We start from the raw sequence: 26,823 nt of genomic DNA on the forward strand, positions 1-26,823 counted from the left end.
GAGTTATATGATTCTCTGGCTGTGTATTACACTTGATACACACACACACACACACACTCATAATTAGTGTACCTGGTGTATATTAACTCAAGTAAACTGACTAGATTATGTATATCACTATCTCAAAGTCATAACACCAGTATCAATTGGTAAAAAAAACTAATCTCATCTTTTGATTCGTGGACACTTGTTTGTGAAAATATGTATGTTGGACATTGGTCACTTTTAAACCCTGGAATGAATTTCCACCAATCTGGTAATAAATGTTCATCCTTATTGTCGCCTATTATTGCAAGAGCTAGTTAGGAAGAGCTATGTCACTTGAGTGTGATCAAGATGGATTTATGTGGTAATTTTGAAGGTCTTTGAGAATATATGGAGATGATTATATAATAATACAGTTGAAGTGCATCGAGTAATGCCACGTCATCCACTGAGTAGTTGAGCGAAGAACAAGAATCGTGTTGAAGCGGTTATCAAAACACATGTTAGGTTTGGAAGTAAGGAAGGCAGGTAATGCTGAACCAGTTATAGTGACCGCCAGAGTGTGGGAAGCATCTAAATGATTAGCTTAAGGCTATAAATATTAAGAGAATTCAACACGAAAATATGTCTTATATCAAACAAAACAAATTTATTAAGCTTATCTTTCAAATATCTTATGCTCCTCAGCATTACTAGCTAATTACATTCCTTAGTGTAGTTAGCTCTTTACATTCCTTACTGTAGTTTGTATTAGTATAATAAACTATTTATGCTCTCTAGTATAGTTCGCAGAAGTAATCAAATAGCTATTAAATTTTAGTTGAGTTTATGCTCATGTGCTAGATTCAATTCAAGTATAAAGTAAAGTTTTTCATCCAAAAATATGTTTTGCAAATATTTTTCATGAAAGACTACAAGAATGTACCTTTTGTTGTTTTGTCTATGTGGAGAAATCATTTCAAACAAAGACAAATGCATAACCCATTTCCAGAGGATAAAACCATGATTATCTTAAAATATTGCACAAGTGGCTGAATAGGTAACCAACCTTATTCAATATTGATTACATACATATCTGTCTATCTTGACACCCGGGGTCATAGTTGTTTGGTTTGAACTGAGAGGCACATTCAATCATGGCATGCTAGCATCTACCACGTGACCAAATATGAAAACCAAAAACAACAGGCAACATTACGATGATCGAATAAACTTAATATTTGGTTCATAATACATATAAATCAGTGAAATCACATGGACGGTTTAATTTGACTAATCACACGCCAAATGTGGAATTCTAGGTATTTCCAAGTGCCTGCGTATCATCCATCATGCTCTGCTAGAGTATCAGTCTTTCTCTGTTCTGTTTCTCAAGCACTGGCCAATATGCTCCGTAATACTGAAAATGCCCTTTTGTTGGCGGGAAACCTTGACCGGCTTAGGGGATTTGTTCGTCTTCATTTACCCCCTTCTCTCCAGACTTCTCTCTAGGGTTTCTTGAAAGGATCAAAAAGAAAATAAAATCGAAAAAACTGCATTTTCTCTCAAAGAGAGAAGAGAGGAAGAAAAATGCCAATCTACAAGATCAGAGGAATCGACGTCGATTTCCCGTTCGAAGCTTACGACTGCCAGATTGTTTACATGGAGAAGGTCATCCAGTCCTTACAAGAGGTTCAAATCTCTCTCTCTTTCTCTCTCCATTTCTTCAATGGCCATGTAGAAGTACTTCTCCTTATACTATGAGGATTTCGTCTGTATTCAAAATTAAAAAGAAAAGGAAAAAAGCAATAAGATTGCTTGTAGTTGTACGATAATTCATCACCCTCCAACCATACACATGGCATAGTTTTACGGCAGCTGATCCGGTCCAAATCTCTGCTTAGTTATGGGCGGAGTATAATTTAAAAATTACGATGATGGTGCCATCTGATCTTTTGCTTGGAATTTGGATCACCATGCATTTTATTGTTTGGCATACACTTGATAGCTATCATTTGGACGGTTAGGATTGCTTCGTCAATGTAATTTTAGAGATATGATTCATACACAACGTTTACCACAATTTGAATGGTCTGGACTGGAGAGCCGTACACGAGGAGCACATGATGAGGATTGGTCACCACCATTTTCAAAGTGGCGGTGAATGGTCATATGAGTCTAGCTCGTTTTCCACCTCGTAGTTGGACACAAATGATGGATTCACGGGACCATCCTTACTAGAAAGGATTGAAAACTGTTACCTTAAGTTTTCTATTATTGAGGGTCTGTTTTGGAGCTTGAATTTGGAATCCAAATCACAATTGCACTAAAATCAAGGTGATTTGAAACCATCAATTGTGTTTGGTAGCTTGTAATTGGAATGCACTGTAATCTAAACCTTCCATTGGGTGCCTGTATTTGGAATGCATCGGCATTCTTTAGTATATTTACAGGACCTGAATTTGATCAACTAAATCAGCTTTAATATCCCAAATTAGCATACATATGTTATATTTGATAGAATGATTATAACAAGCCTATTGAAGTATATACTTTGGCAAAAAATGAGGAAATTCTAAGCGTTGGGTGAGCCACAAACTTAAGGATCACAAACGAGTGACTCACCGATGTTTTTAAACTGTCCATATATGGGCAATGTTTGGACAGTTTGGATCATTCTATTTATGTGAGTTTAGTGTTGCAGTTGATAATTGGATTGTTTTGGGGTATCATCAGCCTGCCACATGTACAATGGATAAGTAGCATGGCAACATCTTTGCTACATGTGCGACTCTTCTGCCTCTAAAAGGGGAGCAAAAAAAGGCATTTCACTCCCATTAAACTCGAACCACAACAACAAGGTGAGATTTCAAACCACACCAAAACCGTTTATTTCAATACCTCCAATTCCATTTACCTCCAAACACATGGTGCCAAAAGATGGATTTGGGGCAACCCCACCAAATTCCCTCAAATGCACTCAAATACAAGGTGCTAAATGGTCCCTTAGGAAACTGGACCAACTACAATTTTAAACTCTAGAATATAGAAACTTCTAGAACTGGCAAACTCCAAACTGAACCCAATTTCAGAAACCCCATTAGAGTCCACCCCTAGAGCACTTAGGCTTTTGGACCCATCACCCATGTGGGGACTGTTAGGATGATCTAATCGCCTTAACTCTTGGCTCCTACTATGATGCTGTGCTACTATGCTTTGTCCATATCGTGCCTATTTGACGTCAGAATCCACGATACTGGGATCTGTGAGAAGGTAATTCCGTATGTTTTCGAGCAGGTTCAATTTAGTCTCGATTTGATGTTAGAGTCCTAAAATGGGTTGATGATTTGGGATGAAAAAAGTAGAGTGCAATCTAGACAATTGTGTGTAATGCATACGCCTTTCAATGTGCACATTAGTTGAACTGTGTGAAACCATCTCACATTTATCCTGATATCTTTCCCCACCGACCCTTTTGTGCATTTTTATGGGAACCTTTGGTTTGGAATGCATCAGTTCACATCCAAGGCATGGGTGACTGTGTAGAAATGTTAATACTTATATAATGCCTTCTATGAAATTTCTTGAAATTTCGGTATCTAGGGAGGTCAATTTTCCTTGGTTGATTTATTATTTTCATTATTCGATCTTAGAAATTACTCAATCTTAGAAGATTGATTAGAGTTTAAAACGCATGCAAATAATGTCCACTGTTCTGCACACAAAAGTATATTAAGATATGGCTGTTGTTAGAATCAGTCTCTAGAAGTGTCTGTTTCAGCTTGTTACCTTCTTATTCGATGACCACTAGCTGATGTCGGAATTGTGAGCATCCATGCCCACTTCGGGTGTTTTAATGACATTAATAGAGTTCTTGTGCATGCAACTTGTCAATATAGCTTTCGATGAAGAATCTATACTTAGAGGCAAATGCTTGTTGGTGTTTGGCAATTGTTAATAATCTTCCACATCATCCCTGGAAGACATGTCTGTTGATTGCCAATGTTAATCAAAATGCTTCGAACACCTGCCTATCTCTTAACAATTGCTCTCCCAACCAATTTTGTGTTATCACTCCTAGATAGTTTTCCTTGACTGTCTGCCATTGCTTTCCTTGTTGGGTTGCTAACAGCAGGGCTGAGAATCATGACCGGGATCAATCCTTTCAGTTGAACAATATCCACTTGGTGCTTTGTTTAACTAAAACATAGAGAAGAAATGTCACTTGTTCTGACATAAAAGCATAGCACTTGTGTCATGAACAATAAGTAAATCCATTTAATTTTAGGAATAAGCTAGAGAGGAATAAACGCATACTGTATATTTACTTAGATAATAGGAGGCATGTCCATGGAAACCTCTCACAAGAAACTCCTCTCTCTCTCTCTCTCTTGCAATTCCCCCAATTAGATTCCATTGTGCCACAAATGGGCATTTTTAATAGTTGTAGGCAGAACACTCCCTATGTCATTTTCATTTTGTGTATTTTAATAAAGTAAGAAGAAATTATTTTCCTGCGTTTTACATTTTGTCCACTTCACATAGATTGGAGTTCTTTTTCTTTTCTTTTTTAAATCATAGAGATCAGGTTGGTTTTAACATCCTAAAGTGGAACTCTCTCTCTCTCTCTCTCTCTCTCTCTCTCTCTCTCTCTTCCGCAAAGGGTTCATGAATTTCTTTACAAATTTTGTAGAGGTTACTTTTAATGAAGTGTTCATCTTCACTAAGCATGTGGCCTCGCACTCGGAAGTTATGGAGTTTTGCACCATCCATATGGTGGGCCTTGCTGTTGGAAGACCATGGTGACCCTAAATTCCTAACTATTGATGTTTGGGCTCCTTGAAGTTGATTATAAATCCTCGAACGTTTCGTCAGTTTATTTGAGAATGATCAGACCATCATGTCATAGAACTTGAACTTCATATCATGGCCCATCCGTGTCTTAGTATACCTTTTTTGTGACCACTTGTATGGTGGTGATGGAAGTTTGATACGTTTGTTTTGAACTGTATGGTCAGGAAACATCTCCATGTTTTTCTTAAGAGGAATGATCACCTACAGACCAGCTGTATGCTACAAGCGATTTGTTTGCTCTCTTTGAAATGTTGGTTTTTAATTTTGCCTTCGAAAATATAGTTCAAGGCAAAAAATGCTTGTATAAAAAGGGTTGTAGTTGATTGGTTCTCTTTTTGTTATACTTACCATCTGCAGTACACCAGCACACTTTTCTATCATATTTTTCCTTTAGTGTAATTGGGAAACAAGCGCGCCTTATTATATTTATACATAATGTACATAATATACAGCCATGTTCATCTTCTCTAGGTGGCTGCCTAGGCAAGGTAGGGGGTTAGTTGCCCAGTTGCAAGCCCCCTTAACAACCCTATGTTCACAAAAACACACACAAATGTAGTGCACTGGCACCAGAATTGATTGTGTATGATACATAGTCACGAGAAGTTGATTGTGTGGTTTGCTAGACCATAGGGTTCCTTTGTGTATGTCAATGCCAATTGTCATGAAGGACCCATATAATGTTGAAATCCAAATCAAGTGCCAGCAGTGTATCCTCTTATGATGAGTTGGATAGGCGGTTAATCTTAGGTTAAGCATATTCTTCTAGAAGCTAGAAAATCCCAAGTTACACCTGAAATTGCAATTGTGATGTTTTAAGCGGTCAAGTTGATATGTTCTAGGTACTTTTGAAGGAAATGCTACAAACTTCAAGTATTTGTAGGAGGCCAAATAAAGCTTCCTATGCATGTATCGTTTCTTATTTGGTCTGATTTAATGTTCGTTAATTATCTTGCAAAGGACATGTGCATTCACTTCAAAGTTATAAACTTCTTGTTTTAATCATTTATTTATTTATTTTCTTATAATTTCAAGATTTGATGTTCTTTTTGCCAGAAGAGTGATGGTTTTATGTTCTGTTGTGCTAGAGATCTAATGCTTTATTGGAGAGTCCTACTGGAACGGGAAAGACTTTATGTCTACTCTGTGCTACATTGGCTTGGAGGAAGAGTTTGGGTGCTTTCTCAACTGGATTGCCTGAAGGGAAGGGCCATAGTTTTGGCAACAAAAGCTCTGATCTTCCTTCTGAGGAGCCTGTGAGGCCAAATCTACCTACCATAATATACACCTCACGCACTCATAGCCAGCTACAACAAGTAATTCGAGAATTAAAGACATGCAATTACAGGTTAGGAGTGATTACTGGCTTACAAATCTCGTGTACAATAAAAATTGAAAAAAAAAAAAAGAGCTCTAAGCAATCGTTTGCTTCTGTTTTTAAATAGTCTCTCATTTACAAAATAATTTGAAACAATTTCATTGCTAATATAATAGGTGAAGTTGTTCGGTTGTTTACATTTTAGTGGGATATAGGTGTGAATCCCTGCTACCAACTTCCATGTTATTTGCACTTGGGAATCAATACAAGTACTTATGATGTGATTGCAAGTATAATCTCGTACAAAAGTATGATTTGGGAGAGGCTGGTTTGCTTGTGACCCTTCATTTCTCTGGGGGCTGCCAATATGAGGTGGGTGATAGTAGTAACATTAGATTTTGTGCAGAACCATGGTGTGACTAAAGGGCTATCTTCCATGATTTTCCTAAACTATGTATTGGTTAATAAGGAAGAAAACTTTAGTTAGTGCTTCATTTGAAGAGGAAATGCGGTTGTTTGGTCCCCTTCTTTTAGAAGGAACCTTATGAATTAGGAAGTGGAGGATTTTTCTTGGTTGCGAGGCTGAGTGGGATTGTACACGGCTTTATCTCCTGACTTTGTTGATAACTGGTGTTGGGGTTTGGATGCTTTAGGTGTTTCTACAGTCAGGTCATATGGTTCCTTTTGAAGTGGATCAATCAGTGAGCGCAATCCAATGACAAAATGCTAACCATTGACCATCTTAGAAACAGGAACATCGTGATGAATGGCTGTCCCATATCTCTCGAGAATGCTGAGTTGGTCAATCATTTATTCATCTATTGTAGCTTTGCCTTGAATGTTTGGGGGAAGATCCTTCCAATGTTTGGTGGGCATTGGTCTATCCCGCTTTGATTGATTGTTTCTGTTAGAATGGTCACACATGTGATGTCATCACACATGTGGACACATGTGACGTGTTCACACATGTGGCATGATCACACCTGTGACCATCATGTTTGGGTTCAGTCTGTGCATGGGTTAAGTATACATGAGCTTTTGAGTCTATGGTAGTCTGCTTATTTATGTTTCTTGGTGTAAGGGTATTTTTATAATTTTTCCTTTTAAGTGAAGCCCTACTAATAAAACAGAGCGACTTTGATCCGGGTTTTGTTTCTTGATCTCCCTTCTTTACCGTATTTCCTCTCTTTTTATTCTTTTGACACTCTCTAGTGGGAAACCCTAAGTGTTTGGGGCTGATCTAACCTAATCTCTTCCAGGTGTTGTACCCTTACGTGATGGGTGGTGAAATCGTGTTTAACAAGTATGTGTAAGGCCCACTTTTGCATTATACACGCATGATGGGACAAAGTGGGCCATCGTTCATCCAATGTATAATCTACGTTAAGTTTCTTTTAGCATGAAATCATATTCAAGGGCTGAAAATTCAGAAGTTCATGAAGACCCTCCTTTATTGTGTTGATCGAGACAAGTTGAAGGTCAGAATCAGGTATTGATTTAGTATATCAATTTGTTGGAGAATTTGTGTGGAAGGAAAATTGTTGTTATTATTAAGATGGATTCCAAAAATGATCCCAAGAGCAATATTTTATCTTCATCGGATTTAGTGCCCCTCCAAATAACATCAATGAAATTGAATAGCATAAACTATCTACGGTGGGCCACATTTGTAGAAGTTTTTTGGATTGGAAAGAGGAAAGTTAAATATTTGACATCCCCCAAGCCTAATACCACTGTGACAAATTATGATGACTGGGTGGCAAAGGATGCCCAAATTAAGGCATTGTTGTGGAATAGCATGGAATTACATATTAGTGCCAATGTTGTCTTCCTCAAGACCGTTAAAGATGTCTGGGACACCTTGAAGGAGATGTATTCTGGTGAGAAAAAATTATTTTGTATTTATGAACTCCTGCAGAATATATTTGCATTTCAATAGGGAGATAAAAGTGTGGGAGAATATTATTATGCCCTACACAGCATGTGGGAAAAGTTGAATGTATATCAACCGTTGTCAATAAATTTTGAGGTTATGCTTAGGCAAAGGGAGGAATTTCGTGTTGTTAAATTTCTCTCTGGCTTTCGACTTGTGTTTGAGTCTGTGAGGTCCCAAATTCTTGGAGTTTGTGAAATTTCCTTAGTAACAGAAGCATTCGCCAGAGTACAGAGGACGGCTGACATGTCTACTCAAAGTTCCATTTTAGTAGATCGTTCAACTTTTATTTCTACAACGGGCAGAGGTGATGGGGGATTTGGAGGTGGCTGTGGTCGAGGCGGTAGATTTGGAGGTGGCCATGGTCGAAGCGGTAGATTTGGAAGTGGCCGTGGTCATGGTCGTGATGATCGTCATTGCACCCATTGTGGCCTCAACAATCATAATACTGATTCATGCTGGGATCTCCATGAAAAGTTTGCCTGGGCTAGTCAGGTCAACTCCTTGGAGGATAGTTCAGAAGGTTATGTATCTAATCCTGCCACTCCCGCTGAGCCAAGTACTTAAGGTGACACAGTCACTATGTCTGAGGAAGAGTATGCCAAGCTTCTGAAAATCATTCCACTCATGTATCTTATTCCACTGCTACCCTTGCTTAGTCAGGTACATCTTGTCTTACATTTTCCGAGTGCACTCCATGGATTATTGATTCTGGTGCTTCCAATTATATGACTAGTAAGTGTAATTTGCTGTCCAAGTTAGACGAATCTTCATCCATTTCATCTGTTACCTTGGCCGATGACACTTTAACTAGTGTATCTAGTGAGGGTTTTGTATGTCCTACATTAGATCTTTCACTGTCATCAGTTTTGTATATTCCAAAGTTCCCATTGAGTCTATTATCTGTAAGTAAACTAACCAAATTCCTGAATTGTTTTGTCAAAAATTTCCCTTCTTATTGTGAGTTTCAGGATTTAAAGACGGGGAGGATGATTGGTGGAGGGCATGAATCTAATGGACTTTACTATCTCAAGAATGAAACGACTGAATTCGGTTTGCCTCCCCACATGCATCAGGGCTTTCATTGGCTCACGTCTTTCCCACCTCGACTGCAACGTGGTTGGACATCCTGTTCCCATCAATTCCCTCCTTATCATCTGATCTTACTTGACATGGTTCCGACTCTCCCCCTTCAACACTCGTCACCTTCATAGGAGTGATTTTAAGAACATCCCTTTAGCTTTCATCACTATTCGTTGTCTGTAGGATATCTAGAATAAGGAAGTCAACATCCTTCTTCAAGTCGCCACCATATGCGAACTATTGGGGATCTAATACCAGAATGCAAACACCCTCACTTCTGCTCACCTCCTTCCCCCGAAGCTTGCAGAGATAGAGATGAGTCCTTCTTCCACTCGAACAAGGAGCCGAGTGTCGAGACACAAGACTCCATCTCTGGAAATAAGAGGTCATCTCTCGAAATGCGATTTAAAAAGCTCTCACGTGTGTGTTGATTTGAGTGGAAAACACACGAGTCATTCCAGGGGATAAAGACACGCACCAAAGGAGGAACATGTGAATGCTTCTCCACTATAATGGTCTTGAGCACAACACTCATCAACATATTTGGATATGTGTCACCCGAACTTGAAACAAAGCTCTCTGACCCTACATGTGCCTTTAGAGCCCCTCAGGCTCAAGCGCTCGAGCCATAGACTTGTTCTTACGAACACATCAAGGTAAACATCTTCCCCAAGGTGACAAGCTTGGATTCCATGTATCCCAAACCCTTCACCCCCCACGAATGTTGAGGTCTCTCCCCTTGACAACTGACCACGCTTCTCCTTCTCCGCAACCTCCCTACTGCTTGGCAACTGACAAAGAGGAGATGCGCACCATGCATCCCCTTTGGCCTTTGGTACGTTGTTGGAGCATGGGATGTGTACACCTTCATCTCCTCGAGTAGCTGTAGAAACCATCATTGGCGACTTGCTGTTTAAATCCACCCTCGCTCCTTCCTCCTTCCACCGCTTCTTAAGCCTCCACTCTTCCACCCTCATTGCTATTTTCATATACTCTAGCGCGACGACAACCTTCTCTAGCATCGGAACCGATTTCTTCCTCCTCACACACAGCCTCGCCCATCTTATCTCTTGTCCTCGATAGCTGAATCCACTCCCGCCGCCACCTGTCCAGTGTGTGAACTGATAATTGTGAAGGCTTCCATGAACCATGGTTCAAGGGGCATCTCTTAGATCTTAAACAAAGCTTCATCCCATCCAAATGTAAATCCGTTGATCAATCAATTGAGGTGCTCCACTGGTTTGTCCTTGAACAACGCCATTGCCATGAGAATCCAATCAATCTCCTCCCCTTGACTTACAAAGACTCAGACCCCATTATTTGAAAGAGGCTTGAGAGAACATTGATCCTCCACCCCTCCGCCATCGGTTAACCACTTCTTTAGCTCCTCTAGTGTGGCACTTTACTTCTTCTGCACCACCAAACTCCATTGGAGTGCCCCCCAAGCATTCTTCATACCAAAGGGTGGATCCTCACCACTAGCTCACCTCCTCCCTCCAAAACCATATTTCCTTCCCCATACTCCCCTAAAAACCCTCCCTCATGTTTCCTTTCCCGCATTTTGGTAACCACGCTATCCCTTTCCTTCCCCATCGTTTCCTTGTTGTCCTTCCTTTCCATCTTCTTCGCTATTTAATGATTCACATAGTTTGGCCCATATCTAGCTATCTGGACCGCTCAAATCTTCTTCCATTCAATGTGTTCACCACTGCAAATGCCTTCTCAACCTTCTCCAAGTGAATGAAAGCAAACCCCCTCAACTCTCCTGCACCTTTCTTGGAATTATCATCTCCTTCATCGTTGCAAGCCTCTTGAACACCGGATTGAAGTTGAGCTTCGTCTAATCCTTTGGAAAATTCTCCACGAAGAGGGTGGGAAGCTCGGGGACAGGGCCTGACTGCAGAAGATCCTTCTTCCCTTCCGGTTTGCTCCTTTTACCTACCTCTGTCCATCATTCTTCCTCGTTCATACCCTTTGGCACATCCTCTTCGAAGGTAACTCCCCTAATAAATCCCCAATAATGAATGGGTCCTCATTGTTAAGGTCCATAGGCTGCTTCCCTTTTCCTATCAAGCCGGGAAGGAGACTTTCCCTTTTTGAACCACTCAACCAGCTTCGCCTCCCATCTTCTCTTGAGCTATCACCTCATCTCCACTCCCTCAATCGATTTCGGCCCCCTGGATGAGGAGATACACGACCTTCCTCCATCTTCCCTGTCCCTGTTCCCCAGTTCGACTCCGCTCTTCCAACTCTTGCCTCTATTATGCAAATCTTCTTTTGAGCCTCCCATTTCCTTAATTGAAATCCTTTGATGAGAGCTCTTGAAATTGTCCTCTCAATTTGCCGTGAGAACACCCTCGCAATCTCCCTCTCTCCAGCGCTCAATTTATCTCCAAAAGAGGACATAACCTCTTGCAAATGTTGATTCTACTTCTTTCTTAATGTCCATTAAGGAATGAATATCAAATATACATGCATTAGAGTTGCTTCTAACCAGATAAATATATAAGTCATCGTTTTAAGTTTCATATAAGATGATTTACCCTAGAGTTGGTTGTTTAATTGGATGGATGCATGCTAGAGTCATTGTTTTGAGTTTCATAGTATTATTTTAGTTGGGAATGAGGATACTTCAGGATCATGATTTTGCTATTCAGTTACAACTTTGTATTGCATTTCCAGCTAGATGTGGTATGGTTCAAATATATTAGCATATATATGGGTTTTATTGGATGCTCCATCTGTTGTTAAAGTTCTTGACTGTTTAACTTGTGTACTGTTTGAGAATTTGTAGGCCCAAGATGGACATTTTAGGTTCTCGGGAGCAAATGTGCATTCATAATGAAGTTCGTATACTTCGCGGCAGAGCGCAAAATAATGCTTGCCATTCACTTTGTAAAAAGCGTGCTTGCTTCCATCACACCCGTGTTTCTGGTACTTCCATTTGACTGATTTCGTATTGCATTTCTTAAGGTTCTCACCTTATGGATCTACTCGCCGGTTAAGAAATTTGATATCTTTGCTGATTTTTTTCCCTTGTCACTTATTGTTGGTGAATTTTTTCTTCTGGAACTGATCACCTACAGCCAGCTGCATGCTGCACCAACTTCCCCCCGGTGTGTCACTTGTGTAGGACGTCTAATCCATAGAAAAGGCCGGTTCCGCCATGAAGACCACCTTTCTCAATAATCAGGCCAATCCACTCATTAGCTAGGTCACACATGTACGTTGAGTCAGAGTATTGACTGTCTATTGATTTTAACACTGTGTCCCACCTGATAAGTGGAACAACATGTTTTTTGTTGCCAAGTGATCTTCATGGTGGGGCCCACCTTTAGCATGGCTATGTCCTACACAAGTGACATGTTAGTGGCCAAGACAGTGCTGCATATGCTTAAGTTGATAAAGGGAAAAACTAGAAAGCCTAATAGATTAGATGTAAAGGCTTTTTTGGATCATTTGTTATCCTCTCTTGATTATAGTTATGTGGTTAATTCTACGTTGTTGGATAAGGTGTTCTTAAAGGTTTTTGAATGTTTTAGAACGAGAATGTTTTGAAATCTCATTCTTTGGTTCAAAGTGTAAATTGATAAGATAATGTTTTGAAATCTCATTCTTTGGTTCAAATTGTAAATTGATAATTGTTCAACAATGACATGGGTCCTCGCCACCCATGAATGCATGGTGTTCTTTGACCCGTTGTTACTCTAGATGGTGAAGATGTTATTGACCATGAACCCTTATTGGGTCATATACACCATGATGTATTGTAAAGGCTGTTACGTAAAGGTAGTGGTGGCAACCGTTATACATTACGGGGTTGTAAAGGCCGTAATGGCCGTTACAGAAAAATGATCTGTAAAGGCTGTTACAGCCCCAATACTGACCCATTATACCCCCCATAAAGGCCGTAACGGCCCCGTAATGGACCATTACGAGGCTGATACAGGTTTTTCGGATATATATATATATATATATATATATATATATATATATATATATATATATATATATATATATATATATATATATATATTCAATTAAAAAAGAAACTGTAACAACTTGTTGTGGCCCTCGTAATGACTGTTACATCCCGTGTCATAAAGGTAACAACAGTGATGGCCATTATGGGCACCATTACTGTTACAGAATACCTTGATATACATAAAGGGATGGAAAAAATTGTGGAAAACCAAACAATTATACAACATCTACCTTAAAAATAGCAAAGTAAATTGCACCTGTGTTTTTTTTACCTATAACATGAAGTGTTTGTCCTATTATTTCTTAATTGAGCTATTCGTGGATTTATGTGACTGGATTGAACAATATCAAACTAGAACATAACGCTGGTTCATCAGCTAACTGAATAATGGACTAAATGAGCCTGATTAAATGAAATGGGGAGTGTGGACTTGTATCAAACTACAAACTGTAGACCTGACTTCAAACAAGTCAAACTACAAACTAGGTTGACTATGTTTTGGTAAATGTACGGTAGATTTCGTCCTAATGGTTTTAGCTTTTTAAAGGGAACTTTACAAAAAAAACAACCTAATCAATATGGAATTTTATTCTGGAACCTTTTTCAAGAAGGTTTTCAGAAAGCTACCTCATTAATCGATATTATTATTATCATTCCACCACCTTCCATTACATTTTTTTAACAGCCAGTTGGGTGTGCGTGTGAGCAAATGGTCGGTTGCTTAGTGGGCCCCTTCGTGATGTTTGTGTGAAATCCATACTAACCATCAGGTGTGTCACCTCATGTTAGACCAAGGGCCTAAAAATCACCTCCATCCATGATTCAGGTGGTCCATATGATTGAAAACAGTACAGGGCATTGATCGTTGTCCAAACAATTTTCCTTGGTATGGCCCACCTGAATCACGGATGGCCCTGGTTTTTTAGGCCCTAGGCCTAAATTTTGATGTGACATCTAATGGTCAGGGTGGATTTCATATAATCATCATGATGGGCCCTTTAAAAATCAATGGTGGACATTGCTCTCCCAACTTTTTTTTGGTATGGTCCACTTGAATCACAAGTTAGCCTGATTTTTTTTGTCCTCGGGCCTAAACTGGGATTGCCTGTCTAATGGTTGTAATGGATTTCACATACATATTACGGTGGGCCCTACCAAAAATCAAAGTCCCGGAGTCGCTCAAAATGGCACGGGTGCCCCTCTGGATTTTAATGGGGCCCGCCTTGATGTTTATGTAAGATCCACCCCTACCATTAGATATTTAGTCCCATATTTGGCCCATAGACAAAAAATCAGGCTGGCATGTGATTTTGGTGGGCCACACCAAAGGAAATAGATGGGAGAGAAATGTCCACCCTCGATTTTTACAAGGCCCACTGTGATAATTATATGAAATCCACTCCAACCATTTGATTCCACACAAAAATTTAGGCATGTGTCCCAAAAATCATACCTACCTGTGATCCACCCTAATGGAAATAGTTTGGAGGGCCAGCGTTGCCTAGTACACTATTTTCAATTTTGCAGTCTACCTTAATCACAAATGGAGCTAAGCTTTGGGCCCTTGGCCTAACATGGGGTGATGCACCTGGTGGTCGGGGTGGATTTTGCATAAACCTTACGGTGGGGTTCACCCGAGCCATAAACCCATTTGCTCTCATGGCTGTTGTGACAAGAGGAACTGGAATGATAATTGTATCGATTAATGAGGTAGCTTTTGAAAACCTTTTTTTTTTTTTAAAAGGTATTGAAATGTAAATTCCATATTAATTAGGTAGTTTTTTTGTAAAATTCCTTTATTTAAAAGAAGGCAAAATTACACAGATGCTTGGACTAGGATGATGTCATTTTTTAAAGTTTCAACATTGGGGTGTTTAAAATCCCATATTAGTTTTACAGCCAAGATATCTATAGGAGTTACTTAAGTCTATTCTTTATGGATATTCATTCCTTTGTAGTAGAAGCTTGATGAACTAAGTTCTCTTCTAATCAAGTTATGTTCTTGATTTTTTTTTCTTGGTTTCATGATATTAAAGTGGCGTATGTATGAAAAATAATATGAAATTGGTCTATCCATTTTCTTCCTTTGATTGTGTACCAAATTTTGTTGAAGTGGCATTGGGTTCTGTCCGAGAGGTTAATGTAAGCTTGATTGTAAGAATTTTCACCTTTTGGGCTTGAGAGAGAGAGAGAGAGAGAGAGAGAGAGAGAGAGAGAGAGAGAGAGAGTTTATGCAAAATACATTGAAGAAAATCCTGTTGATGATTATGGTAATATTTTAAATAGGCAAATATTTACTAAAAGTCTAAAACTGAAACTGTGGCAAACATGATGCAGTGAAGAATGAACCTGGGCATTTGGAGAAGAAACGGTGGAAAATAACTTAGCAACTATTAAACCCAAAAGGTATCCCGAGGAGTTAATCTTGCTAAAAAAGGAGGGATAAACAAAAATAATCCATTTCTTCTTGTTAGATAAGATTTTAAACCAAAATGAATACTGTTTCAACTTTTAATGTTAATTACTGATCTGGCCCAGCGGCTGTTAATCCTAACCACTAATAATATTGTAATGTTTTACCCTTGAGAGAACAGAAAATGCCCAAATTCATCACTATTTTCTTCACCAACATTTTAGGTCATTATTTGAAATGATTAAATCTTGCAAAAGGAGGAGAAATTGCTACTGTAGAGCTTGAAATAATCTGGACCATTGCAAGAAGCTCTAGATCATTGAAAATGAACATACAAGCACATAGCTTGTTTCCTAAGTCAATTCATTATTGGCTTCTTTTCTAGCTTTTGACGTCCATATCAACCCTCCCTTTTTTTCATGGCCAATATGCTTTGTAATGCAGGGGCATTTTCACACCGGGCTCGAGTGGGGTATCCTGTGGGATATGGAGACACACTCGGGGTGGGCGGCCCGTGTGAGGCGGGCCCTACCCGTGTGAGGCGGGTGGCTCGTGTGAGGTAGTACCCATGTGATTTGGGGCCCACAAGGGGGGTTCGGCCAAGGTCCTAACCGATGCGATGTGGGGCCTGGGCTATGAGATAAAGGGATTAATTCACCATGCTCTATCAGTTCGAACTGTTAGAGCAAGTGGCTAATTGTCCTGCATCAAAGTGGTATCAGAGCGGGAGGTCTCGTGTTTGAGATTCCTCATCGGCAGTGATTAATGCAGGGGCATTTTCATACCGAGCTCGAGTGGGGCAGCCTATGGGATATAGGGACACACTCGGGCTGGGCGACCTGTGTGAGGCGGGCCCCACCCATGTGAGGTGGGTGGCTCGTGTGAGGCGGGCCCCACCCATGTGAGGTGGGTGGCTCGTGTGAGGCGGTACACATGTGATTTGGGGCCCACAAGGGGGGTTCGGCCGAGGTCCTAACTCATGCGATGTGGAGCTTGGGCTATGAGATAAAGGGATTAATTCGCCATACTCTATTAGTTCGAGCTTTTAGAGCAAGTGGCTAATTGTCCTGCATCACTTTGTCAACCTTAGGAAAGCAGACACTGGAGCCCACCAAACTTGGGAAGCTAAAATTGAGCTAGATACTCAACACCCAACTAAATTTTTACTAGAAACTTCAAAACCCGCAAGATGCTGTGCCTTCTCATTTTCTTCCTGATGGATAGCTATGCTATAGATGTCTGAAAGGAGGGGTAATGAGGCGAACATTCTAATGCGGATAACCAACTTTTCTGGGCCTCTATATAAATGAATTTATCTTTACTCAAGGCGGCTAAAAAGCGCTGGGGATTATTTGAGTAGTCTATTTGTGTAGTTAATTTTTTATTACCTTGAGATTGACACTAAGTCTGCTCATTAGGTTGATAGATCGGTACATTTGATGCGGAACAAAACAAGAGGAGAAGAACACTAAAGAAAAGAAGAAGATAAGGAAAGTGTTGGCTAGGTAAGCGTCCTGTAGTAAGAGTAGTAGTTATGAACCTTGTAGACCATCCCCATGGGGTTGGTGAAGGGAGGGCTCCGATTGGTAGGAAAAAACATACAACCCCTTGGGGTTATCCTATAGTCATACTCATATTGCAATAATATGAATGACTCGCTATTCACTCGGTTTTTGGGTCATAATCATAAGATTATGTAGGAGAGATGGCCGAGTGGCTGAGGTATGGAAGGAGATCAAATTTGAATTCAAAGCATGATCATAATATTATCTCTAGTTTGAGTCTTGCTGATGTACCGGTGCCGGTCCTGCTTGAACCGGCCACACAATCCAAATCAAAGGAAAAAACCCATTTTGGGGCCTTTTATGACAATATTGTTAAGCCATTTGTATGCGTTTTTCTTAGAAATCCAGTCATTAGTTGTTTATTCAAAAGAATGGGAAACTAGAGAATAAGCTAGAAGCCCATTTTCTTATGAAACATTCTTAACTGTCAATGGATGATCCAGTATTATAGGAACTTTAGGGTTGAGAGAGGGAGGGGACTTAGGGAGGGCTAGCAATTTATGGCTTTAGGCTTCAAGCAGTCACCTTGCTTCAGGATTCGGGCAGTCGCCTTGGGTATGGTCTAGCAAATTTAGCACTGCCATATCTTGGTTTTGGGTTCCAGCATGCTATGCCATATCACTCTATTTTCATTGAGAAGAGCGTTAGTACTACCACCTTTGTGATAGTATATGTTGACGATATTGTTCTTACAGGGGATAGTAATGAGAAAATCGAAGTGTGGAATCCTATTTGAGAAGAATCTTTGATGTTAAAAACATTAAGATTGATGAAATATTTCCTTGGAAAGGAAGTTGCGGGATCAAAGCAAGGGATTTTTGTATCTCAAGTATGCCCTTGATTACTCAGTGACATTGGCATACTAGGTGTGGGACTGGCAGAATCTCCCACTGAAATAATCACCGTCTTCATGTTCGGTTATATGAAGTTCTTGGTGATCTGGGATCTTATCATCATCTTTTTGGCAGATCAATCTGCTTGACAATCACTCAACCTAATATTGCATATGCAGTTAGAGTGGTTAATCACTTTATGCATGCTCCATGTTCTCATCGTCTCGAAGCAGCCTTCTGTAGTGTTTGTGATTCAATGTTTGTTTCAGGAAAATGACATTTGTATTCTAATCATGGTCACCTGAGCTTAAGGAGGTGATGTTATGCTGATTGAGTTGGATTATCTAGTGACCAAAGATCCACGGGTAGTTGTTGTACATTTGCGGGAGGAGGTTGCATGCAAGAGTAAGAGGTAAAGTGTGGTTGCTCACTCAGCAGAAGATGAATATCGGGCAATGGCTAATGTTACATGTGAGCTCATGTAGCTTAAATCACTCGCAGGAAATGGGATGTGATGCTAGAGCTCCATTCCTCTTCATTGAGACAATCAGGCAGCCATTCACATTGTGAATAATCTTGTCTTCCAAGAGAGAATGGAGCACATCGAGGTTGATCGTCATTTTCACATGGGAGAAATGACGTCAAATTGTTGACTGTGCAGTTTGTATTTTCGAACAATCAATTAGCTGACATCTTCACCAAAGCTTTTAGTTGTCTTTGTATTTGGTAAGCTGTGCATTTGTGATATATATGCGCTAGCTTGAGGGTGAGGGTAGAGAATATATGTATGGCACACTTTATTAATGTACGTGTGTGGGATAGCTTACCTTTAGTTCTGTGGTTAAGGTTAGGAGGTAAATAAGATGTTTTAAGAGTGAGCTAATTCTCTCTTTTCTTCTCCATATTCTTCTTTTCTCTTCTACTCTCTCTCTCTCTCTCTCATTATCATGTAATTTTAAGTCTGATTGGGCATTGCTATGTCTTAATGGCCTCGTAATTGTAGCAATGTAGTTTCGTGCTCTAAATCAGTATTGTCTTGTCTACAAATCATATAATCCCTAGCCTAGAGTGTATTTTGCTGGACAGAAGTTTATCTTGCTTGTTTAATTGGTGAAACCTGAAAGTTAGAGATTCATCTTGACAAAGGAGGTTGACTTTTATATGCTTGAAAACAACTCGTAAGTTGTACCCATGAAATACTGCCATCATGGAATTAGAAGACAAATCTTCACATGTGATTCCTGAATCATGGCTTCGTATGTTTTCTTAGAACCGTCTGTAAAATTTTAGCATTGATATATATATATATATATATATATATATATATATATTTCCGCATGAAATTTAGGTCAGATAAAAACCTATACAGTCGGTCTCATTCATGGGATAACTGCTCTAAAATAAAAATACTCATGGTATTATTTTTATCAGTAACCTGACCCTTTTCAGTTTCGTGAAATATAAGCATTAAGCAAGCTTGGAAAAACTCCTTACAGATCAGAGTATCCGCATGGAGCATTCTTCTATATTACTCATGAATGCATATAGTCCCTATGGACAATCTGTGACTTCTGTGTGTGCATGTGTATTTTGTAGATTACATGAAGAACAATCCTGCTCTTGGAAATGATCCTTTTGACATTGAAGACTTGGTCAATATTGGACGAACCCAGGGGCCGTAGGTCTCTTGACATCTCTATACTTCATTATTAATATTATTAATAATTGGTGGAAATCTAATCCGGGTGCAGCCCACTGATCTCCTTGTTTGGTTTTTGACACTCAAATTGGACATGCAGCAAAGGAGTCCATGATCTGGACCATTCGGTGGGTAGTCCTGCTGTGGGTTTCACTATTGCCCACAAAACACAAGGATTGGGGAGCCTACCCACCCAATTGGTGAACCTTTTTGCACTCAGTTTTGGCATGTTGACCATATTGAATAATCCACCCCCGGCCAATCCATTTGTAGGTCACCAGTTGGATGGTTAAGATCATTCAAGCACAGAGGTCCTCTTTGCTATGGCCAGGGCCTGCGTGATGAACGGTTATGGTCTTGAACATTATGCTTCTTGTCCAATTTGTCTCAGTTAAGGTTAGGTTCCCCAATAAGTTCATACACAATTTGCTGCCACATTTCGGCCACTCCTCTTTTGAACTGGTTATGAATTGTTTCTAGTATATCCCGGAGGGGATTCTGTTCTAAATGCTTTTGTAATTCCTTGCAGATGTCCATACTATGTATCACGAGAACTTCACAAGTCGGTTGATATCTTGTTTGCTCCTTACAACTATCTTATTGATCAAGGGAACCGGCGTTCTCTTACTGGTATTGAGTGGGAGAACACAGTACTCATTTTTGATGAAGCTCACAATTTGGTAAACTAATGGGAAGCTCTAGATCATTCAATATTTATCTTCTTATCGCTGTTAAACTTGAGATGATCAAATTTGCAAATTTCTTTCTTCGTTTTAGATTCTAAATAGTAGTGTGAAAATCTGTGTTCGAAGATATGATGGAGCTGTTTTTGCACCTCCTTAATTTGGATCACTAGTCTTTTTATTTTGTTTTTGGAGAATAATGATATTATGTTAAAGAAGGTTGACATCCATCAAGAAAGAGGGAGAGAATTCCCAATACATAAAGATGATCTATGGACCACTTCTTTTGCTAACATGTTATCTAAATTGGTAGCTTCTGTTTTCACAAGAGTAAATGAAATATTTATCCTAGAAGCAAACATCTTGGATCTCATTTATGATGTAAGAAGCTTACATGGCTTCAGTTAATTCTTAGCTGCCCAGGATATAATGTTACTTTCTCGTCTCAAAAAAAGATAGTCACTTTCATCAGCAGCCCAGACAAGTTGTTAGCAAAGATCCTTAAGCCTTCCATCAGGGCTTTTGCCTTTGCTTCCAATGAATCTCCCACTGGTGTACAGAAAGGCATATGGAATGACATTTGTGATAACGGAGTACTCCACCAGTACCTCATGGTTGCGGGTACTCAAGAAGGATCTGTCAAAACCATTAATGTTTGAGTTATGTTCGTGTTTTAATTCATCCCTTGCTCGATGTTTATTTTTGTAATTGTGATGAACTTGATTGGCATAAGCTTCATTTCCTGAAATTCATGGAGATTTGCTACTTATCTATTTTGTGATGTTTTGCGTGGAGTTCTAAAAATGGAACATTCTGTATGTTCTAAAATGCAGGAAAGCATATGTGCAGATGCAGCATCGTTTGATTTGCCTTCTGGTCATCTTTCTGCTTGCATTTCTGAAGCAAAACAGTGTGTCGACCTTTCTCTTGCTAAGAGGGAGATTGAAAAGTCAGATGATAAATCACTTGACCCAGATAATTTTGCAATTCTTAGAGGTACATGACTGCTACACCCAGTGAGCATATTCCATGTTGTCTATTGGAATCTATGTTATGATAGCTAACATCCTTCTACATTCACTCAGGATCTTTTACTTAACAAGTTTTGTCCTATTTGTAATTTTCGTGCTTCTCAAAATCTGGATCTGGGTGACTACACAATTGTATAAACACAACCACCATTATAAATTATCTTAAATCTTACTAGGGAAAAATATTTATTTATTTTTTCTCTAGGTGGTCATGCTCTCCATTCAACCCCCCCTCACCTTGTGTTTCTGGGATCATTCATGCAGATTGTGAAGAGCATTCTCCTCAGGCCTGAATGAGACTGTCTCTACTGAAATGAATAATGCATTGCTTTTCTGTTTTCTTAGAATTGGTAGATAACTATAATTGAAGGCAGAGAGCTCTCAAGAAGTGTTTGTAGTATTGGTATCATTACATGTATCACTGGTGGGGGATATGGAAACATGTATTGATGTTGCTGATACCTGGAAATGTATTGCTGACTAAAGGAAATATTGGGGAAACATGAGAAAATGGTGGAATTTCTCAATGAAACTTTAGGAGATGCTAAAATATACATATTTGCATATTTAGGAATCAAATAATTGCAAAAAGACACATACATGATAAGTTTCTCTTATTAGAGAAACATGGGGAAAATAGTGGAATTTTTCAAAGATACTTCAGGAGATGCTAAAATACATATATTCGCATATTTAAGAATAAAATAATAGCAAAAAAGACACATATTTAGGAATCGAATAATAAGTTTCCCTTTAATGGGGCCTAAAAGCATGTATCGATGACTCAGTGAAATGTTGGGAAACATGGGGAAAATATCCATCCAATCATCCATCCATGCATGCACATACATACATACATACAGACAGATGCATGATCCATCCTTCCATCCATCCATGCATGTGTGCACACAGACACACACAAACACAAGGTACACACATCCATTTAACTAACTATCCATCCATCCATCCTTGCATGCATATATATACACCAATACAAAAATGCATTTCATCACACAACCATGTACCCATAAAAAATTGAAATATATATTTTTTTAATAAACATTTTTTTCTCTCAATATTGATACATTGGTGATATTACCAAAATATTGCCGATACATTGGTGAGACAAGCGACACTAGGAATTTACACATTCAAAATATTGGTGATACATTGGCGATACAAGCGACACATGGTATTTACACAGTAAAAAATATTGGTGATACAATCATACAATGGCGATATATTGACTATACTTGGAATTTTTAATATTACCAATGTTATCGGTATTGCTGAGTTGGAGATATGGATAATATCGTGGATACTCCGAACAATGCCCTCAAGATTCTAATTCCTGAAGATGGAGGCTGCAAAAATCTTGGATACTAGGATTTGAAGCATGTCCTTAAAAGAGATTCTAGGTGTATGCTCTACTTAAGCACATGCAATATTACATGCATACACTCATGCAAATGTATTCCCTTGTTTGTTATTTATTTTCATGGAAATGTTGTATGGTTGACTGTATCTTGTATCTGTATCTGTGAATGTGAGGTTCTCAGATTAAAGAAATTTTGCAAATAGACATTCAAAATAGAGCGATGGAGGTCAAGGCACGATCGGCGAAAACCAAGGCACGATTGGTTGTAGACAGCCCACCCTGGGTCGACAAGCTGATCAAATTGGACAAACCCTAACTCAAACCCTAATCCTAATCCAATCCCTAATCCGAACCTAATCCAAACCCTAAAACCAAACCTTAGGAAAAACTTAGTCAAAACCCAGAGTCAACCAATTGAGTCAACCCGTTGAGTCAACTTACCCAACTACCTAGTCAGACCACACCTTAAACTGGGCTTAAATTAAGCCCACATCCAAGCCCAATTGGATCCCATAGCCGAACATCAATACAACACCCTTAGAGGGAAAGCCACCACATGTGTATGGGAACCACCTTGCCAAATTAGGAGGCCTCTTGTGGCACCGTGAATGGACTTCGATACCCATTACCTTTGCTCACATTTACCATTTTACCAACCCATCCAAGCCATGAGATGTTGCCACATGGCGATCTCAAATCCAGCCCCTCTAAGCCATTTTCAACCCTAGACTTACCTAAAATTTCAGGAAAACCAGGCTTGTAGGCTATAAATAGCCCCCTCCCCTTCACATTTCAACCATCCCAGGAAATCCAGAAACACCAAGACAACTCCCCATCCCTCAAAAGGCCCCTAAGCCATCCTTAGCCTAGCCATTCCATCCCTCCACCAAGCGGAGGAAAGAGTAGCAGAAGAGAGCCTAGCCTAGGTCTAACCTAATCTAGTTAGATCCCTAGCCTCCCAGGCAAACCAAGTTTCGATCCAAGCCACTCAATCCAATCTTTGTGACACAACTGTCCATCCTGCCATCCAACTTTTAATAAGCTTCGTCAATACTTGCTTTAGCATTGTGCAGCATTCATTCCCTTCTCAACCCCCTTGCTTATCTTAGCATTACATTTAATACCACTTGACACTTGGTCAGTTCAAATGTATGCTCTGTGGCTTGCTGATGTAGTCGGATCCTGCCCATCAGAAATTTGGAATGATTGGTTTCATGCGCAGCAAATGGGCAGTTCAAGCGGATTTATCTAGCCAAAAGTACAGCTTGTCGTAGGCATTGCATTTGACACAACTTTACATACACCCCTGCATCATTAGTATGCAAGAACTAATCCAAACCCTTAGAAGTTAGTCAGTTCTTATGAAGTAGAGATTGTACATTTGTATGGGCAGAGTGGGTGCCTAACACTGTCCCACTTTTTAACCATGGTCCCTTACCCCGAATCTTAGGTCGTAGATCAAGGAGTCATCTTAGGACAGGGAATCCTCGGATTCCTATCCTAACGTTTCTACAGGGTTTAGTCGACTGTGGAATCAGATTAATTGGCTAGTGGCATCTCCAGTCAAAAACAACATTCTTTGAAACACAGCGCAAAGCCCTTGAAAAAGGCACCCGTGGAAGCACAAGTCGATCCCACTCGAGGTCCAACGTCTACATCAGCGATGATCGATATCTAGAAACGATCATTCGAAGGTGGAGGAGAGAAGATCAACGATCTGAGAAGGAGATGACAACCGAAGAGAAGCACATCGAGGAAATCAAAGATCGAAGGGACGAGATAGGATGAGATGGACTTCAATATCTTCCTCTCGCCTTGTTGGTGATAGACTGATAGGTGCCAATCTCATTGTCGTTCATCCCATCGTCTTAGAGGAGAATTATCTAGAGTCTCTTCATCCACCTCGCGAGTGCAGAGTTCAACAACTGTCCCTGAAGCTGGTCTTCCCTCCGCTCTAGCTTAGATGGCGACCTTGTTAATGAATATGACGCTATTAGGAGGCAAGTTCCCACTAAAGACCGTCATCAACCTTAGGTCAAGTTAGACCGAAGAAATGAGAAGGAGAATGAAGCAGAGTAGTGAAAGACTCTTGAAGCGGTGAACAAAGAAAGAGGTATTAAGGTGATTGAGAGATTAGAAGATTTTAGAGCGTGGATTAGAGTCAAGTCGAGGAGAAAGCCTCAATCACGAAGCTGACTAGTAACTCTCAACCCTCTGTGTGAACTTCCGACCTTGTATGTGGATAACTTCCTGGAGGAGTGGATGGAGATCCATTTCTAGAGGGTGTTTGGGAGGTTTGAGCAAGTCAGAGAAGTGGTTATCCCGAAAGAAAGAGCTACAACCTACATAAGGGGCTTTGCCTTCATTAGATTGAATTTAGATGAAGAGCTGAGGAGGGCGGTGGAAGGGATGAAGGGACAAATTTTATGGTAAAGAAATTCAGGTTAATGTAGCCCATTACGGACCGGAGAAAGTGAACCAGGAACACAAACACACAGAGAGAGAGAGAGAGAGAGAGAGAGAGAGAGAGAGAGAGAGAGAGAGAGAGGATTGCTTCTCCTTTGCCAAGTCAATTCCCCTAAAGGATTCACTTCACTTCCTTGGCTCCTGCTTCATCTCCCTTGACGGTGGTGATGAAGGTGGTGATTCCCACCGGCTAGACACCATAAGTCTTTTAAAGAGGCCCTATAGGGTCGCGACTCCAGTAGCATATCTCCCCAATCCCTGGGCTTCTCACAGGCTCCCAATGCCATCCTGGCTGTCCCCCTCACCCCTCCAGGCTCATTAGTCATCCCTAGCCCTCCCCGGAGACTCCCGGTCTTTCGATTCCCAATCCTCCATTTCCCTCGAGGCTGGAACCCCCCTTTTGTCTTGAACCCTCCCAAAATGGAGGCCAACCATCCATTAGGGTTTCATATTCAATCATTGCCAAGGCCAAAAGGAATCTTTGGTGGGCGGTGGTGGTTAAACTCTGCCAGGGTTTTTCCCTCCAAGATCTCTCTTCTTGGTTTCAGTTATACTACTCCCAAAATCAAGACAATTTCATTCTTCGTTATATTTCTAATAGTGCTGTTTGGGTTTCCCCCAGTCCATATTCAGATATAGAAAGGATAGTTTTTGCAGGTAACCTCCACAAGGTAGGGCAAATGGAGGGGATCTGTAAGTGGTCTTATTGGTCTATGTTCGGGACGGAGAATGCTTGGTTCATCTTCCTGAATGTCCCTTTGGAATTATGGTTTGAGGAGTTTCGTGTTCCTGGGTTCTTCTCTAGGTGAGGTGCTTCTAGTGGATTGAGCAACTGAGCTTTGGGAGGAGCTCCGATAAGTTAAGTTGCTAATTAGGGTTCGGAAAATGGCGGAAATTCCACCTTCAGTGAAGATTAAAGTGGGTTAGGAATCGTTAGTCATCAAGATTGTGCGGGAATCTATTGCAGTGGTAGAGGCTAGGAGGGGAGAGATTGATACCTCTCATCGGGATCAAGTTGCCCCATCCCAGCCGCTGCGAAGTTTGTTCGCCATGAATGAAGGATCGCCAAAGTTCCTGCTGTGCGGACTACCAGAATCGTCCGGTCATACGTGTGAGGGCTTAGTGCCTGCGTGTGAAGCGAGAATGACGACTGAAGCTTACAAGGAGAGATACGTGGTCGAAACGCCTCGAGTTCCTCTCTGCCAGCTACCTCTAGTCTGCCGATGTCCTCAGACTCCAATAAACTCGGGGGAGATATTGCCACTATCTCCCATATCATGCAGTTCTCCGTGGTTTTCTTTGGCTATGGATGTCTCAGGCCCTGAGATCTTAGCGATAGATGCTTCCAATTTCTCGTCTCATCCCTCGGTTCCCCCAACAATCGATTCTACGCGAGTCCCTAAATCTGCCTTGAGCCCTTCATTGGCTACGTGTCATCTTCCTAAAACACTCCTTCCCATCTCAAGCTCTGTGCTATAGTTAATGCTTTTCCCCAGGGATGGGACGCCAACCTCTCGATGGCCGTATGTCTTATTGAGAATCCTTGTAAGGAGATGGATTAGGGCCCCGACACCATAAGGGAGGATCACATTATAGATATGCGTCTGATCACCCTTCA

General features: G+C 40.3%; 1 protein-coding gene across 9 annotated transcripts in view; it reads left to right on the plus strand.

Moving 5' to 3' along the window:
- Positions 1 to 1,343: 1,343 nt before the first annotated feature.
- LOC131223415 (regulator of telomere elongation helicase 1 homolog) overlaps positions 1,344 to 26,823 on the plus strand; it is an 89,340-nt gene continuing 63,860 nt past the window's right edge. For 8 of the 9 annotated variants that reach the window (XR_009160444.1, XM_058218823.1, XM_058218826.1 and 5 more), the window contains exons 1-6: positions 1,344 to 1,656; positions 5,907 to 6,166; positions 11,947 to 12,086; positions 19,545 to 19,626; positions 20,177 to 20,327; positions 21,164 to 21,326. Coding sequence is in view for 8 of the 9 variants with exons in the window: in XM_058218823.1 (XP_058074806.1) it covers positions 1,555 to 1,656; positions 5,907 to 6,166; positions 11,947 to 12,086; positions 19,545 to 19,626; positions 20,177 to 20,327; positions 21,164 to 21,326 (898 nt within the window). In the remaining variant the exon portion in view is untranslated. Of the gene's footprint in view, positions 1,657 to 5,906; positions 6,167 to 11,946; positions 12,087 to 19,544; positions 19,631 to 20,176; positions 20,328 to 21,163; positions 21,327 to 26,823 lie in introns of those variants that run through there. The other variant, XM_058218827.1, reaches the window with a different exon arrangement.

Source organism: Magnolia sinica, chromosome 13 (genome assembly GCF_029962835.1).
Source record: "Magnolia sinica isolate HGM2019 chromosome 13, MsV1, whole genome shotgun sequence".
Classification (NCBI taxonomy): domain Eukaryota; kingdom Viridiplantae; phylum Streptophyta; class Magnoliopsida; order Magnoliales; family Magnoliaceae; genus Magnolia; species Magnolia sinica.